The sequence below is a fragment of the Triticum urartu genome, chromosome 1 (assembly GCF_003073215.2).
Source record: "Triticum urartu cultivar G1812 chromosome 1, Tu2.1, whole genome shotgun sequence".
In the NCBI taxonomy this organism is placed as follows: domain Eukaryota; kingdom Viridiplantae; phylum Streptophyta; class Magnoliopsida; order Poales; family Poaceae; genus Triticum; species Triticum urartu.
The window spans coordinates 576,714,781-576,729,424 of NC_053022.1; the positions used below are offsets into that span (position 1 = coordinate 576,714,781).

The 14,644-nt window shown below is 46.7% G+C and overlaps 1 protein-coding gene and 1 long non-coding RNA gene across 2 annotated transcripts; one reads left to right on the top strand and one right to left on the bottom strand.

Annotated features, from left to right (window-relative positions):
- Window positions 1-289: 289 nt before the first annotated feature.
- LOC125540475 lies at window positions 290-1,685 on the bottom strand. The gene is made up of 3 exons (XR_007297327.1): window positions 1,278-1,685; window positions 1,116-1,195; window positions 290-920 (listed from the first exon to the last, which is right to left on the bottom strand). It is a non-coding gene; the product is annotated as an uncharacterized LOC125540475 (long non-coding RNA).
- Window positions 1,686-4,778: 3,093 nt separating this feature from the next.
- Window positions 4,779-7,561, top strand: LOC125532177. Its single transcript, XM_048696331.1, has 5 exons — window positions 4,779-5,024; window positions 5,910-5,978; window positions 6,060-6,172; window positions 6,240-6,303; window positions 7,046-7,561. The coding sequence occupies exons 1-5, from the start codon at window positions 4,905-4,907 to the stop codon at window positions 7,358-7,360; spliced, it is 681 nt and encodes a 226-aa protein (XP_048552288.1). The 5' UTR covers window positions 4,779-4,904; the 3' UTR covers window positions 7,361-7,561.
- Window positions 7,562-14,644: the final 7,083 nt, after the last annotated feature.

A 14,644-nucleotide genomic window follows, 5' to 3' on the forward strand; every position in this document is an offset into this window, starting at 1 on the left:
ATCTATCACAGAAGGGAATGCAAAAGGTAACTACATCCTAATCAGAACATTATGTCACAGCCAAAAGACATGCATATTATTGGGGTTCTGTTTCTTTTGGCAATCTCAGAAAGTAATTTGGTAAGATTTATCCATAAACATTAACCGGGCAGCAAAAACAAAAGTCAAGAATGTTCCTTCCGTGCCGGATTAGCTGATTGTCATGGTGTTACCCTATAGACATGAAATACAAAAAGTGTGCAGTGCGACTGAATTTATTCCTAAAAGTATCTTGCCATGAACTGCTCAGTATTGCCTAAAAATGAGTGAATCAATCCGACTGACAATATGATTGATAGCAGAAGCATTCTATGAAATGACCAAATAGCAGTTATTAATAATTAACCTGAAATCATCATGAGAAGACTCTATAGTGGAAATTACTATTCTGAAGGTTATTATTATGCAATCCAAAATTTCTGCAACGAAATGGGGAAGCAACTTTTGACTGAAAAAATGAGCCCGTCTGAACAAATCTGTGTATCAGAAAATTATTATAAGCAGATTTACAGCATCATTTCCATATACAGTCTATCCGCAATCAGATTTTTGTATTTCCTGTCCAAATTTACACACACACACACACACACTTATATTGACACCACACCGAACTTTTCGAGTTTGGACAGCTCAAGCTTTATGATTAAAACATGAAGCAGAGGATGTTGCTACCTGATAGACTACTCAGATTTAATCATAATAGAAAAGATTTGCTGAATTCATATAATTGAATGATTTTCTCTTTCTTAAGCAAATTGACCATGCGGGTTACCTCATCATGAATCCATTTGCTGATTATATAATTAGTGCAATATGAAGGAATCTGAGGCTCATGCAGAAATTTGCAATCACCTCCAGCTTGAGAGATAGTAGTAGAGGACCTGCAGTGAATCCAATGATAAATACCCCATCAGAAAATTATGAATAATTCATTTAACGCTATAGGTTGTATTTATTCAATTCACATAAAAAAATTGTAGATGTACACTCTGATCTTATTTTTCACGATTGTAATCATTTTTTATGTGCGGTGTCACACGGAAGGCCTGTATCACCTTTTAATTTGCACTACTTACTAATAACATGAAAATCGCAAGTTCATATCAACTGGCTTGGTACTTCGTATCCATTGCCTGCACCAACAACCCTTAAGTGTCTGAATCAAAATCAAGAAATCAAATTTAGATGGGGAAAAAGAACAGAAGAGGCGCATTGTGAGGTGTTTTGGCTAAACCTACATGGCCGTCGTGTGTCACGCGTCGTCAGTCTCCGTACAGCACCAGCGGCTTCCACGCTGCTCGCCGGCATCCGCCATCGTTGGAGACAGTGGTGGCTAGGGTTTGTGAGGGAGTTGCTTCAGGCGACCGTGGAGGAGATCAAGGCGATGTACCCCATCTAAGAGGAGGATGAAAGGGATGACAGGGGATAGGGCAAGATGGGGGTGGAGAGGAGAGGAGACGCTGCAGTGGGGATGGAGCCACTGACGACCGAATCAAACCGCGGCCATGGGAGGTGCGTCGATGACGGCCAGTGGAGGATGGCGGCGACGGACGACGGCGGGGCGGCGAGGGATCGGCGGGTGGAGGCGGCGAACGGCCTGGCCCCCTTTTCTCGTTACCCCTGTCTCTCTAGGTGAACGAAGGAAAAAGGAGGTTGAGCGCTGGATAGCGGGCCTGGCGTCCGAAAAAGCAATGCAGAGACCGAGCTCCACATAGCTCTTTATTTTTTTTAAGCAAAAAATACTATTTCCACATATTGAAAAAATCTGAACAAAATTATATACATACATGTGTATTAGTATTATACGCGTATAAAATTTCATGAACATATCTGTTCTCATGTAGTGTATACAAATATGATAAATACACAGATTAAAATTGGCTTTATATTTGTTTTTTTAGGCCAGATATTTCTCTTTTTTGTGTAGCATGCAAATAATTGAATTACATGATGAAACTTTTTACCTACTCGACGAACATGCATATGTATTTGTATTAAAAAATTGATATTTTCTGAAACTTTTAAGTATTAAATATTTTTTGGCAAAACTGGCTCAATGAAGCCCGGCCTCTTTTTTTTTTTGCGGGCAATCAGAGAGCTTTTATTCATATTAAAGCATTCCTAGGACAGTCAGCCATAAGGCTGGTCACTAGGAAGCTAGGGGTTACATCAAGCCAACAGTCGGTCATATTCAAAATGCAAGCATGCTTAGCACAAAGATGCGTCGGTAAGTTTGCTGACCTATTAATATGCTGAATAACAAAAGAAGTAAAGTGATTACTAAGCTCTCCTATTTCTAATAGAATCGGAGCCACAATTGAGCAAGAATTGTGACGAGTGTTCCAGAGTGTCCCTAACTCCATGCAGTCAACTTCCATGATCACATGCGAGAGTCCTCGAAGGGTGGCGAATAAAATTCCATCTCACAGAGAGAAAGCTTCCATGATCAAGGGATCAGAAATCCCCCTATATGGCTTGCACCATGAGCCTAGAAAAGCCGAAGAAGATCGTGCGACACCACCTGCACCGCCCCGTCCCTCAGCAAAATTCAGCGCTCCATCCGTTGTGATTTTCACAGTACCATCATCAGGTGGGCGCCATCATCAGGTGGAGCCCGGCCTCTGCAACGCCGCACTCACCTAGCGTCCAAGTATTCCATGGCTTCGGGCCTTCAGCGGTAAATACCGGGAGCTCCTATAAAAAAATCAGAAAAAGATATCTCCAGGTTTCGAACACACAACCTTCCAGTTCAGGTACGGGTCCACTAGCCACTAGACCTATCATGCAGGTGGTTAACAGCGGCAAAGGCGTAATAAATAATGTCGTCATGCTATTCTATTTCATTGAAATAGTTCATGGATTTTGAAAATTGTTCTTCATTTTGGAAGAAAATTACACAAACCTGGAAAAAGTTCACTGGTTTTCAAAAAAGGTTCATCAAATTTGAAAAAACTTTTGTTGGTTTTGAAAAATGTTCATCAAAATTGAAAAAAAAGTTAATGGATTTTCATTTAATTTTCATCAAACTTGAAAATAGTTCATCGAATTTGAAAAATGTTCATCGAAATTGAAAAAAAGTTAATAATTTTTCAAGAAAAGTTAATCGGATTTGGAAAAAAGTTCATCGGATTTGAAAAAAGTTCATCAAATTTGAAAAAAGTTAATCAAATTTGGAAAAGAGTTCATCGAATTTGAAAAAGGTTCATCGAATTTGAAAAAGAGTTCATCGAATTTGAAAAAAGTTCATCAAATTTGGAAAAGAGTTCATCAGATTTGAAAAAAGTTCATCGGATTTTAAAAGAGTTCATCGAATTTGAAAAAAATTGTCGATTTTTAAGAAAAAGTTCACAAATTTCAAGCAAAAACATCAAACTAGGAAGAAAAAAAAAAGGAAAAAAAAACAAAAAGGAAAAAGGGAAAAAGATAAAAAGGAAAAGAGGTAAGAATAGATAAGAAATAGAGGAAAAAGATGGTAGTTCACAGATCAAAAGTTGCTCGACAGGGAGGTCGCTGGTTCGATCCTCTGCCGGGACACCTTTTTTAGGAGGGAGCTCCTATGCAGCACTGCAGGCGTCCGTTAACAATCCGGCGCCTTTCTGTTTTCATTTTGTAACAATGTGTAATTTGCTATGGAACTTGTAATATGTATGAACTATGTATGATGAACTTGGTATGTATTGGATATCTCACATGCATGTGGAACTTGCCATCTATGTGTTTGATACCTCATATATTTGCTGTGGAATATATAAATATGTTTGTTGTGAAATATAATATATTTGTTGTGAAAATGGTTGGATATAACAAAAAACTGAACAAAAGGAGGCAATGCAGCCTCTTTGCCGTCTGCCACAGACGGCAAAGAAGCCAGGTGGCAGCAAACTGTGCAACCTGGGAGCTGACCCATTTGGCCTGTTTGCCGTCCACCGCAGACAGCAAAGGCTTTGCCTACAGTGGCAGAGGGCAAAGGCGCAGAGGCTTTGCCTACCGTGGCCGACGGCAAAGGCATGACGTGTCTGCTGACGTCAGGAGGCGAACGGCAAAGACTGCCGTTAGGCACCTGACGGACCAACATCCACTTATTTACCGTCTACCTTCTTTGTCGTCCGCCACTGACAGCAAAGAAGCCTTTGCCGTCCGCTGCAAAAAACGGACGACAAAAATGCCGTTTGCCGGTCCTTTCTTTGTCGGGCCTGTTTTCGGTCCACGGCTGACGGCAAAGGCTTTTGCCGTCCGCCATGGCAGACGGCAAAGAAGCTGATTCCTGTAGTGAGAGAGAGAGAGACGAGAGGTCAGGGAGAGGGAGGCGATTGGATTTGTTCGTTTAGCCATCCTGATGAACCGATGCGTTGTTTCGGCCATTGGGTGGGCTAATCACGAGAAGGAGTAGCGGCCCAGTCCAACTTAACGATAGACCCCCAAAATTGTTACCAGAGGAGCGGCCCATCAAAGCTAGCGCTAGTTAGCAGCGAACGAAGCAAGCCTAAGTGTGATTCAGAGTTAATCAGATGATTGAAAATGCCCAGAACCAATGATCGAACTGCTGCCAATGCTGATGGCCGGAGAGGACAAGAAAAGTGCTCAGTTATAATGTATATAAATGAGGGGAGAGGTTTTTTTTTTATGAATTTTTTTTAGGAATAATGAGGGGAGAGTAAGAATGGGAAAACCTTAAAGCCGAGGCGGCCCATAGTAAGGCCCATCGCAGAGGCCCGGTAGGGTACCTGTAATAATAGGCGGCTCCGCGGCGTCTGCGTGCGGCATCCATCCATCGTCTCCTACTCTCCTCTCGCTCTCGCTCTCTCCTACCGCCGGCAGAACCAAAAGGGGGAAGCGCTCGACGAACCATCTCGGCGGCCGATCCCATGGCGTCCGCGGCGTTCCGCACCGCCTGCAAGCGCCTCGGCGGCCGCGCCTTCCGTCCAGCGCTGGCCGCGGCGGCGGCGGCGCAGCAGCCCGCGCCTTCTCGCCTCCTGCACTCCAAGGTGAGGCACCCAGTCCCCCCCCCTCCCCTCTTCACGCAGGCTTCGTCCCGATCAGGCGTAGGATCGTCGGATTCGTGCTCCCCGTCGTTAACCCTAACCCTAATTTTAGATTCGTGCTCCCGATGACGGCCATGGACCTGGGCTACATTGCTAGCGCTGCCGACATCGTTTCGATTCGTTCCGATCTGTCCGTGGCGTTTTCGTATGCCTTTGCCTGGTGATGATGGGATGCGATTTTTTTTTTTGTGTGCGTGTTCAGGCCGTGATGAATGGGTTAAATTGGAGGCTATTGTTGCAAGCTGCCAAGTTGGCCGTATGGACAGCTCAAGTGCTTAACTTTGTTTGCTTATGGAATTTCCTAGCCTTGGTAGAAATATCAGCTCAAGCTTGCTTGCTACTTATTGGTGTATATGCTACATTGTTCAGTACTGGTTTTACTTTACAATGACAACGCTTCTACTACTTTGTGGTGTTTTCACATGTTTCTTCAATTTTATTGATGATGCACACATCTTCATGCTGTGAAATGTAGTAACTGGGATGCATTGCTGTGTGATCCTAATATAACCTGCCTCTGTTCTTGTGTTCCTGGTGCAGCAGCTATTTACAGCTCTTCATATGATTTTGTGTCTCCTGTCTTGGTCTTGTGATTGTTTGAATAATTTCATGGATTGCAAATTTGGCGTAGGGGGGCTCGTTTGGGTATTCTAGCTGTTGGTGCAAGGGTTTATCAATGTATTTATGCATGTCTCTATATGTTGCCGATTGTTATGCCTCGGTTAGTCAATTTTAATCAACTTACTCCAGGCTGCATCGTGGTTTTTCCAGCCAATATGTGTGCGTATGTTATGCAAGACCTTATGCATTTCTGGCCAATTGTTGCAGGGGCTGATAAGGACCTTGAGCAGCAATGTTCCCGCACTGATTGTCCAGAAACCACAGAACTTCAAAAAGGTTTGTTCTAAATCCTTCGTCATGCATCCTTCTCCTGCAGTCTTCCACTGCGTATCAAATCTCTGATGGCTTGTTCGACAGGTCCATCTTGAGGTGTCGGGCAGACTGGTCCCGGTGATAGGGTTAACAGACATGAGCATGTACAAGGTCTCTTTTTGTGCTGACGACCCAGACATTGCAGTAAATGTTGTCAGGTAAGCTTTACAAATTCTCAACTAAGGAGTCGGTCAGATTTTTATGTTCTGTGTGACGTTTTTTCAGGCGTTTCATGAGGGCTCTTCAATCAGACAGACTGGAGGATCTCAAGTCCTACCTTAGTCATGATGTAAGTTGACTGGCTTGAGCATTTCCTCGGTGGTCTATGGATGGTGCTTTAGTGGTTCTCCTACACGGCAGATTGGGCACTGTCCCAGGCAACTTAGCAAAGCATGCTACTCGCCTTAACTGAACCGTTTATTCTGTAGTTGGTAGCGTAGCAGCAAATGTTTACTTCTAACTAGGTTTCAATAGTTGAGATTTTAAAAAAAAATAACATGCTACTCGCCTGAACTGAACCGTTTATGCTGAAAGAAGAACATTAGTGGTTACTTGTATTGTCGCTGTTCTGTAGTTGTAGTATAGCAGCAAAGGTTTATTCTGATATGTCGCTGTTTTCTACTCCCTCCGTTCCTAAATATTTGTCTTTTTAGAGATTTCAAATGGACTACCACATACGGATGTATGTAGACATATTTTGGAGTGTAGATTCACTCATTTTGCTCCGTATGTAGTCACTTGTTGAAATCTCTAGAAAGACAAATATTTAGAAACGGAGGGAGTAGTTTTCAATTGTTGGTGAGTTCGTTTGTGCATAATTGTTGATATTTGTTTCTAGGTTTTAATAGTTGGGATAAAGAAAAAGCATGCTACTGTCCTTACCAAGAAGAACATCAGTGATTACTTGCCTTGTTTATTCTATATATAGTTGTAGTGTAGCAGCAAAGGTTTATATTCTGTCATGTCACTAGGTTTCAATTGTTGGTGACAATTGTTGACAGCATGCATGTCGCTGTTTTTTCTTCTTATAGGTTTCGATTGTTGAGATCAAAAAGATCGTAGGGGAAGGGGTCATGCAGGTCCAACTTCAGTCCTTGGAGCACACTGTGGAAGTCAAATTTGAGCTTGGTTCGCTTAAGGAATTGGTGAGGGCCGAGGGAGTGTCCACGAGGAACGAGGTGAAGGCCGTCCACAAGGAGCTCACCGAAGTTGATTTCGCGAAGGTGGTGCTAAAGGGGTGCGTCGTAAACTGCGTGTTCATGCTCCTAGTGGCCGTGTGGGGCGGGCTTACGTTTGCCACGTCAGCGGAGCTGGAGATGGCCATGCCTAACATTGTGTCAGCTTAGGAGGGGTAAGAGCGGGTGTGAGGTAGGTGGTGGTGGTGTATCCAGTTTTATGTCTTGGCGTTCAGTCTGAAACTGGCATTTTGGGGATGTTGCTTGATCCGTGTTGGTGAGTGTAGGTAGAAACGGACGTGAATCTGAAATGTTCAAGATGTTGGTTGGGACCTTGATGATATGAAATTGGAGATGTGTTGGCCGGTGGGATGTTATTTTGTCACCTTACTCATATTTGGTACAAAATTGATGTTGTGGGTGTGGGCTGGCATCAACCATGGCATGGCAAGGCTTGGCTAGCTTTGGTTGGAATGCCAATGCCAATGCCAAACAAACTGCTTCTCCGGCTTCTGCTACCCGGTTTGCCAGCTCTTACCGCTTGGCTTGCTGTGGTTTGTGATGTTTGTCTGTGCACTGTGATTTTCAGTTTAATTTTGATTAGTAGCAGTAGTTGTTGTATCCAGGATGAGAGAATTCAGTACGATTCATTCAGTGTGAGAAAAATCACTGCTAGATACAGTATGCTGCAGCTGGGACGCTGTTGGACTATTAGCAGTAGTAATCATTACTTTTATTCAGTGTGCAACATATTCAGTTCTCTTTAGGTGTATTATTATTATTATTATTATTATTATGCTGATGTCTGTCAAGTTTCCCTTGTGCTGGTTCTTGGCTCCATGTGTTGCACAATGAAGGACCCCGCATTAATTCATTTATTATGCCAAATTGGGGATGATTCAATGAAGGAAACTCCATGGATGTGCAGATTTTACCTGGCAGTTTCCTTCTCTGCTTTTGATTTCTTGAGATGGAGCTCTCAGCGGAAGATGGTATCGTTGCTGCTGCTGTGAGTTACCCCGATTTAGTCAACATGGTATCGTCGTTTGTTGTTTCGAACGCCTTTGTCACTGAAGTCTGATATGTAGGAATAGTACATACATACAGTACTATATACACACACATGTGGTATGGGGTAGGTAATAAAGCATCCGTTATCTGAAACTAATAATAAAGCAGAAGCAGCAGAGACGGCGTCCAGTACAGCCAGCAGCTCCAAAACCGAGCATGCCAAGTTCCTGGGCTCTGTTTCGGTGGATCTCACTAGGCTCCAAAACCGAGCTGGCAGGCAATGTGGGGACGGTCGCCGAGGTTGAGAGGAGGACGACGCAGGCCGGAAGGAAGACGAACTGAGGGGGGTTGTCAATGACGGCGATGCCACGGCGGCGGTTTCTGTCGGAGCCTAAGGAGAAGACCTGTGCGGTGCGCACTGCATCAGTTTGCTTGTGTCTTTTGGCATAGTGGACGAAAAATAGCATGCATGCATGCGGTGTGGTGGTGACCATGGTAAGCTCAGAGGCCGAGCGAGCTCTGTTCTGAAAGAGACAAGTCTTGGGAATGATAAGTAGAGACTGCAGTTGGTCGGCTCCCCAGGAATAGAGGGCATTGCCCAGTAGCATCAGGATCCGCCGGCCGTGTGTGCAAGCACAAGCAGCAGAAACGGCGTGCAGTCCAAGTCCAGTATGTACAGACAGCAGCTCGAAAACTGAGCATGCCGAGTTCTTGGGCTTACTGTTTTGGTGGATTCTCACTATGCTCTCCAGGTGTTCGACGAAATGTTTGCTCTGGCTGGCTCCTTCTCTTTTGTGTGCAGTTACAGTGTTACACACATGTACGCCTGTAGCCGTGCCGAGGAATACTCAGCACACACACACACGTAGCAGCCCGACTGTTGACTACCAGCTGCAACAGATGCAGCCTACTACACACGAGCATGGTTCTATACAGTGTCTACATTAGTACATTACGACAATGATCGGCACGTCCTGGACGCCTGCACCCGCAGCACCACCACCTTCCCCTTGAACACCAGCAGCGATCGATCGAGTCCACCTCCACGACGGCGCCAGGGAAGGCCGGTACGCAGAAGCTGGTGGACCAGTGCATCCTGATGCCGGCGTAGGCGGCCTGTCCAAGTGCGCGCGGTTCGGGTCGCTCCGTTGGCGGCGGCCACGGACGAGCAGGTTCGCCGGCTTGAGGCCGCGGAGCGCGTGCAAAGCCTCGCGCCACGGCGGCGATGGCACGATCACCTATTGAGCGGCTGAGCGTGCGGAGGAGGCCGGCGATGGCCACGAGCTCCAGCGCCAGCACGGCCGAGCGGGCGATGGGATGGCCGCGTGAAGGCGCACGACGTGAGGCACGTCCCCGGCGAGCATGAGTATCCCGGCCTCGTGGGCCGCGGAGGTTCCCCGTCGCCGGAGGAGAAGAGCTCGATCGCGAAGCGTGGCGGTGGCGCGCCTTGTAGACGGTGCCGCCGTCGCCCTGGCCGAGGAGGGAGATCCTCTCCTGGTCCAGAGGCGGAGGAGGCGCACGGCCAAGTGGTCGAGCGGGACGGTGAGGTTGCTCGCGGCGCTGTTGGGTGGGCCCCTTCACTCCCCGCTTCCAATCCTAATCATCCACATCAGCAGCCCCGTAAAATCTCTGCGTAGCCTTTCGTATGTCTAGCATTTTTTTTTTGCGAAAACTTGTATTACTCAAACTCAAATGTTACAATCACGACGTATGATGTCAATGACTTCCTCTGGACCAGATCCAAGCCACACAGCTGTTCGAATTTGTGATCTCCTAAAGTTGGCCACAAAATGACTACCCAGGTTTTGACTACGTCGTATATGAGTAATACAAGAACTACGCTCCTCTAGATTATCCTTGATCTCCTTCACTAAAAAGGCATGTCTAGTGCATGGCGAGAAGGGCTGTGTCGCGGCGGCGGATCCTGATCAGCAATGGGGGGAATGGCTCCGGGCATCCCCAGGTCGTTCTTGGGGGACAAAAGAAGTATCACACAGAGGCCCCTCGGGTAGTGCAAATAGCTTTGGAAGTGTCAGGTCAAGTGAGGGAGAACAGAATAGGAGGAAGGCGGGTACAGTCCTTGATCTCCCCACAAAAAGGAACCTGCATAATGAGTTCACCACCCCGGCCGTATCCCGCACTGGCGAGGAGGGCAAGGGGGGGGGGGTATGAGGGAACCGGTAACCCTAACAAGCAGAAGCAAAGGGTGGAGATAACACGCGAGAGGGATCTGCGTGATGAGATTGAGCAGAAGAGAGAAAGAGATATGCGGTCTGATCTCCGACAGAGGCAACAAGAGAAGCAGGCTGAACTGAGGTTCAGGTACAAGCAGTATGGCCAGTGGGGTCATGAGGATGCTGGATCATCGAGCCAATTCAGGGGGAGGGAGCGCAGACAAGGGTACTATGTTAGGAAACCGAGGCCAGAGCATTATGTGGAAAGGCAATCTCCAAACAGCCCAAGACATGATGCTCAGTTGGAGAGGAAAAGGAGACCGAAACAACACTGGGTAGCTAAGGGTGATCTGGATAGACAGGTGGGAATCGATACTTTTGTTCGCGACACGAGGCAGAAAACCTCGTCTGTGTTTGATCGTATTGAAGAGAACAATTATTCATCGGCGGACCCTGCCAGGACGGGGGGCCACTGGGAGCAATGAATATCCTAGCCTGGAACTGTCGGGGGTTGGGGTTGGACCCGACAGTGGGCGAACTAAGGGACCTGATTAGGTCATACAACCCAACGGTGGTATTCTTATCAGAAACAAAAAAGATCTCACATGCTATGGAGAGACTGAAATGGAGTCTAGGGTTTAGACATGGGGTTGCTGTTAATTGCAATGGCAAGAGTGGAGGGTTAGCTTTGTGGTGGAAGGATTCGGTGCAGGTGACAGTGAGGCCTTGGTGCCAATACTATGTTGACGCACAGATTGTGGCAGACGGGGTCACCTTTAGATTCACTGGAATCTATGGGGAACCGTGTGTGGAGAAGAGAATGAAAACGTGGGAGGTGCTTCGTTATCTACGTACACAAGATAACCTCCCGTGGCTTTGCGCGGGGGATTTCAATGAAGCTCTTCTCCAAAAGGAGCAGATTGGAGGTAACCCGAGGAGTTTGAGCCAAATGGCAAATTTTGCGGAGTGCATGTCCGACTGCGGGCTTGCTGATCTTGGGTTCTCAGGCTACCCCTTCACATGGGATAATAAACGGGACGACAGCGACAACATACAGGTGAGATTGGACAGGGCCACATGCAATGCTGAGTTTGCACAGCTCTTCCCGGCGGTCGAAGTGCTACATGTAATGACCAAGGAGTCCGACCATCAGGCGTTGTAACACCCTCGATGCGACTATATCTCCCACGTGTCGAGGCACGACTTAGAGGCATAATCGCATTGAAGGCATATGTCGCAAGTCGGGTAATCATCACAAACATCCCATGTAATATAGATAAGTAAAAGGGATAATATAGTTGGCTTACACTCGCCACGTCAATCAAGTACATAAATAACATACACCATCCAAACACTCATGGCCCGACTACGGCGCCAAAATAGAAGAAAACCCAACATGCGACACGGTCCCAATCACCCCCAACTGAGCACCACTACTGATCATCAGGAAAGGAAACATAGTAACGCTGAGAGTCCTCGTCGAACTCCCACTTGAGCTCGTACGTGTCACCTGGAGCGGAATCACCTGGACCTGCATTTGGTGTAATAGTAATCTATGAGCCACAGGGACTCGGCAATCTCGCACCCTTGCGATCAAGACTATTTAAGTTTAATAGGTAGGGTAAGGTGAATATATGTGGAGCTTGTTGCGGAACGTTGCAGAAAACAAAAATTTTCCTACGGATTCACCAAGATCCATCTAGGAGTTCATCTAGCAACGAGTGATTAGATGCATCTACGTACCTTGTAGATCGCGAGCGGAAGCGTTCAAAGAACGGGGATGATGTAGTCGAACACGACGTGATTCAAATCACCGATGATCTTAGCACCGAACGGACGATGCCTCCGCGTTCAACACACGTACGGAACGGATGACGTCTCCTCCTTTGTTGATACAGCAAGGGGGGAAGAGAGGTTGATGAAGATCCAGCAGCACGACGGCGTGGTGGTGGATACAGGGCGTCACAGTAGCAGGGCTTCGCCTATACTACGAGAGAGAGACGTAACGGGGAGAGAGGAAGCACCAAAGGCTGAGGTATGGAGTCCTCCCTCTCCTCAACTATATATACGAGGTCCAAGGGGGGGGGTGCGCAGCCTAGGAGATCTAATCTCCTAGGTGCGGCGGCCAGGGGAGGTTTCCCTCCCCCCCAAGGCACTCAGGGGTGCCTTCCACTAGTGGGACTCCTCCTTTCTGGAAACCCTAGGCGCATGGGCCTATAGGGGCTGGTGCCCTTGGCCCATATAGGCCAAGGCGCACCCCCTACAGCCCATGTGGCCCCCCGGGATAGGTGGCCCCACCCGGTGGGCCCCCGGGACCCCTCCGGTGGTCCCGGTACAATACCGATAACCCCGAAACTTGTCCCGATGGCCGAAACAACATTTCCTATATATAATTATTTACCTCCGGACCATTCCGGAACTCCTCGTGACGTCCGGGATCTCATCCGGGACTCCGAACAACATTCGGGTTACTGCATACACATATCTTCATAACCCTAGCGTCACCGAACCTTAAGTGTGTAGACCCTACGGGTTCGGGAGACAAGCAGACATGACCGAGACGACTCTCCGGTCAATAACCAACAGCGGGATCTGGATACCCATGTTGGCTCCCACATGCTCCACGATGATCTCATCGGATGAACCACGATGTCGAGGATTCAATCAACCCCGTATACAATTCCCTTTGTCAATCGGTATGTTACTTGCCCGAGATTCGATCGTCGGTATCCCAATACCTCGTTCAATCTCGTTACCGGCAAGTCACTTTACTCGCCGTAATGCATGATCCCGTGACCAACACTTGGTCACATTGAGCTCATTATGATGATGAATTACCGAGTGGGCCCAGAGATACCTCTCCGTCATACGGAGTGACAAATCCCAGTCTCGATCCGTGTCAACCCAACAGACACTTTCGGAGATACCTGTATGACCTTTATAGTCACCCAGTTACGTTGTGACGTTTGGTACACCCAAAGCACTCCTACGGTATCGGGAGTTACACGATCTCATGGTCTAAAGGAAAAGATACTTGACATTGGAAAAGCTCTAGCAAACGAACTACACGATCTTTGTGCTATGCTTAGGATTGGGTCTTGTCCATCACATCATTCTCCTAATGATGTGATCCTCGTTGATCAATGACTCTAGTCAACTAGAGGCTTACTAGGGACATATTATGGTCTATGTATTCACACGTGTATTACGATTTCCGGATAATACAGTTATAGCATGAATAAAGACAATTATCATGAACAAAGAAATATAATAATAATGCTTTTATTATTGCCTCTAGGGCATATTTCCAACAGTCTCCCACTTGCACTAGAGTCAATAATCTAGTTATCATGGTTTGCCCTAGGGAGAGGTTTAGTCAACGGATCTGCTATATTCAGGTCCGTATGTACTTTACAAATCTCTATGTCTCCATCTTGAACATTTTCACGAATGGAGTTGAAGCGACGCTTGATGTGCCTTGTCTTCTTGTGAAACCTGGGCTCCTTGGCAAGTGCAATAGCTCCAGTGTTGTCACAAAAGAGTTTGATTGGCCCCGACGCATTGGGTATGACTCCTAGGTCGGTGATGAACTCCTTCACCCATATTGCTTCATGTGCTGCCTCCGAGGCTGCCATGTACTCCGCTTCACATGTAGATCCCGCCACGACGCTCTGTTTGCAGCTGCACCAGCTCACTGCTCCACCATTCAACATATACACGTATCCGGTTTGTGACTTAGAGTCATCCAGATCTGTGTCGAAGCTAGCGTCGACGTAACCCTTTACGACGAGCTCTTCGTCACCTCCATAAACGAGAAACATTTCCTTAGTCCTTTTCAGGTACTTCAGGATATTCTTGACCGCTGTCCAGTGTTCCTTGCCGGGATTACTTTGGTACCTTCCTACCAAACTTACGGCAAGGTTTACATCAGGTCTGGTACACAGCATGGCATACATAATAGAACCTATGGCTGAGGCATAGGGGATGACGCTCATCTCTTCTATATCTTCTGCCGTGGTCGGACATGAGCTGAGCTCAATTTCATACCTTGTACACAGGCAAGAACCCCTTCTTGGACTGATCCATATTGAACTTCTTCAATATCTTATCAAGGTATGTGCTTTGTGAAAGACCTATGAGGCGTCTTGATCTATCTCTATAGATCTTGATGCCTAATATATAAGCAGCTTCTCCAAGGTCCTTCATTGAAAAACTCTTATTCAAGTAGGCCTTATGCTGTCCAAGAGTTCTATATCATTTCTCATCAAAA

Coding starts and splice junctions, on each gene's coding strand:
- LOC125532177 (XM_048696331.1), top strand. CDS start 4,905: ATGGCGTCCGCGGCGTTCCGCACCGCCTGCAAGCGCCTCGGCGGCCGC. Junction 5,025..5,909: donor CTCGCCTCCTGCACTCCAAG/GTGAGGCACCCA, acceptor CAATTGTTGCAG/GGGCTGATAAGGACCTTGAG. Junction 6,304..7,045: donor AGTCCTACCTTAGTCATGAT/GTAAGTTGACTG, acceptor TTCTTCTTATAG/GTTTCGATTGTTGAGATCAA.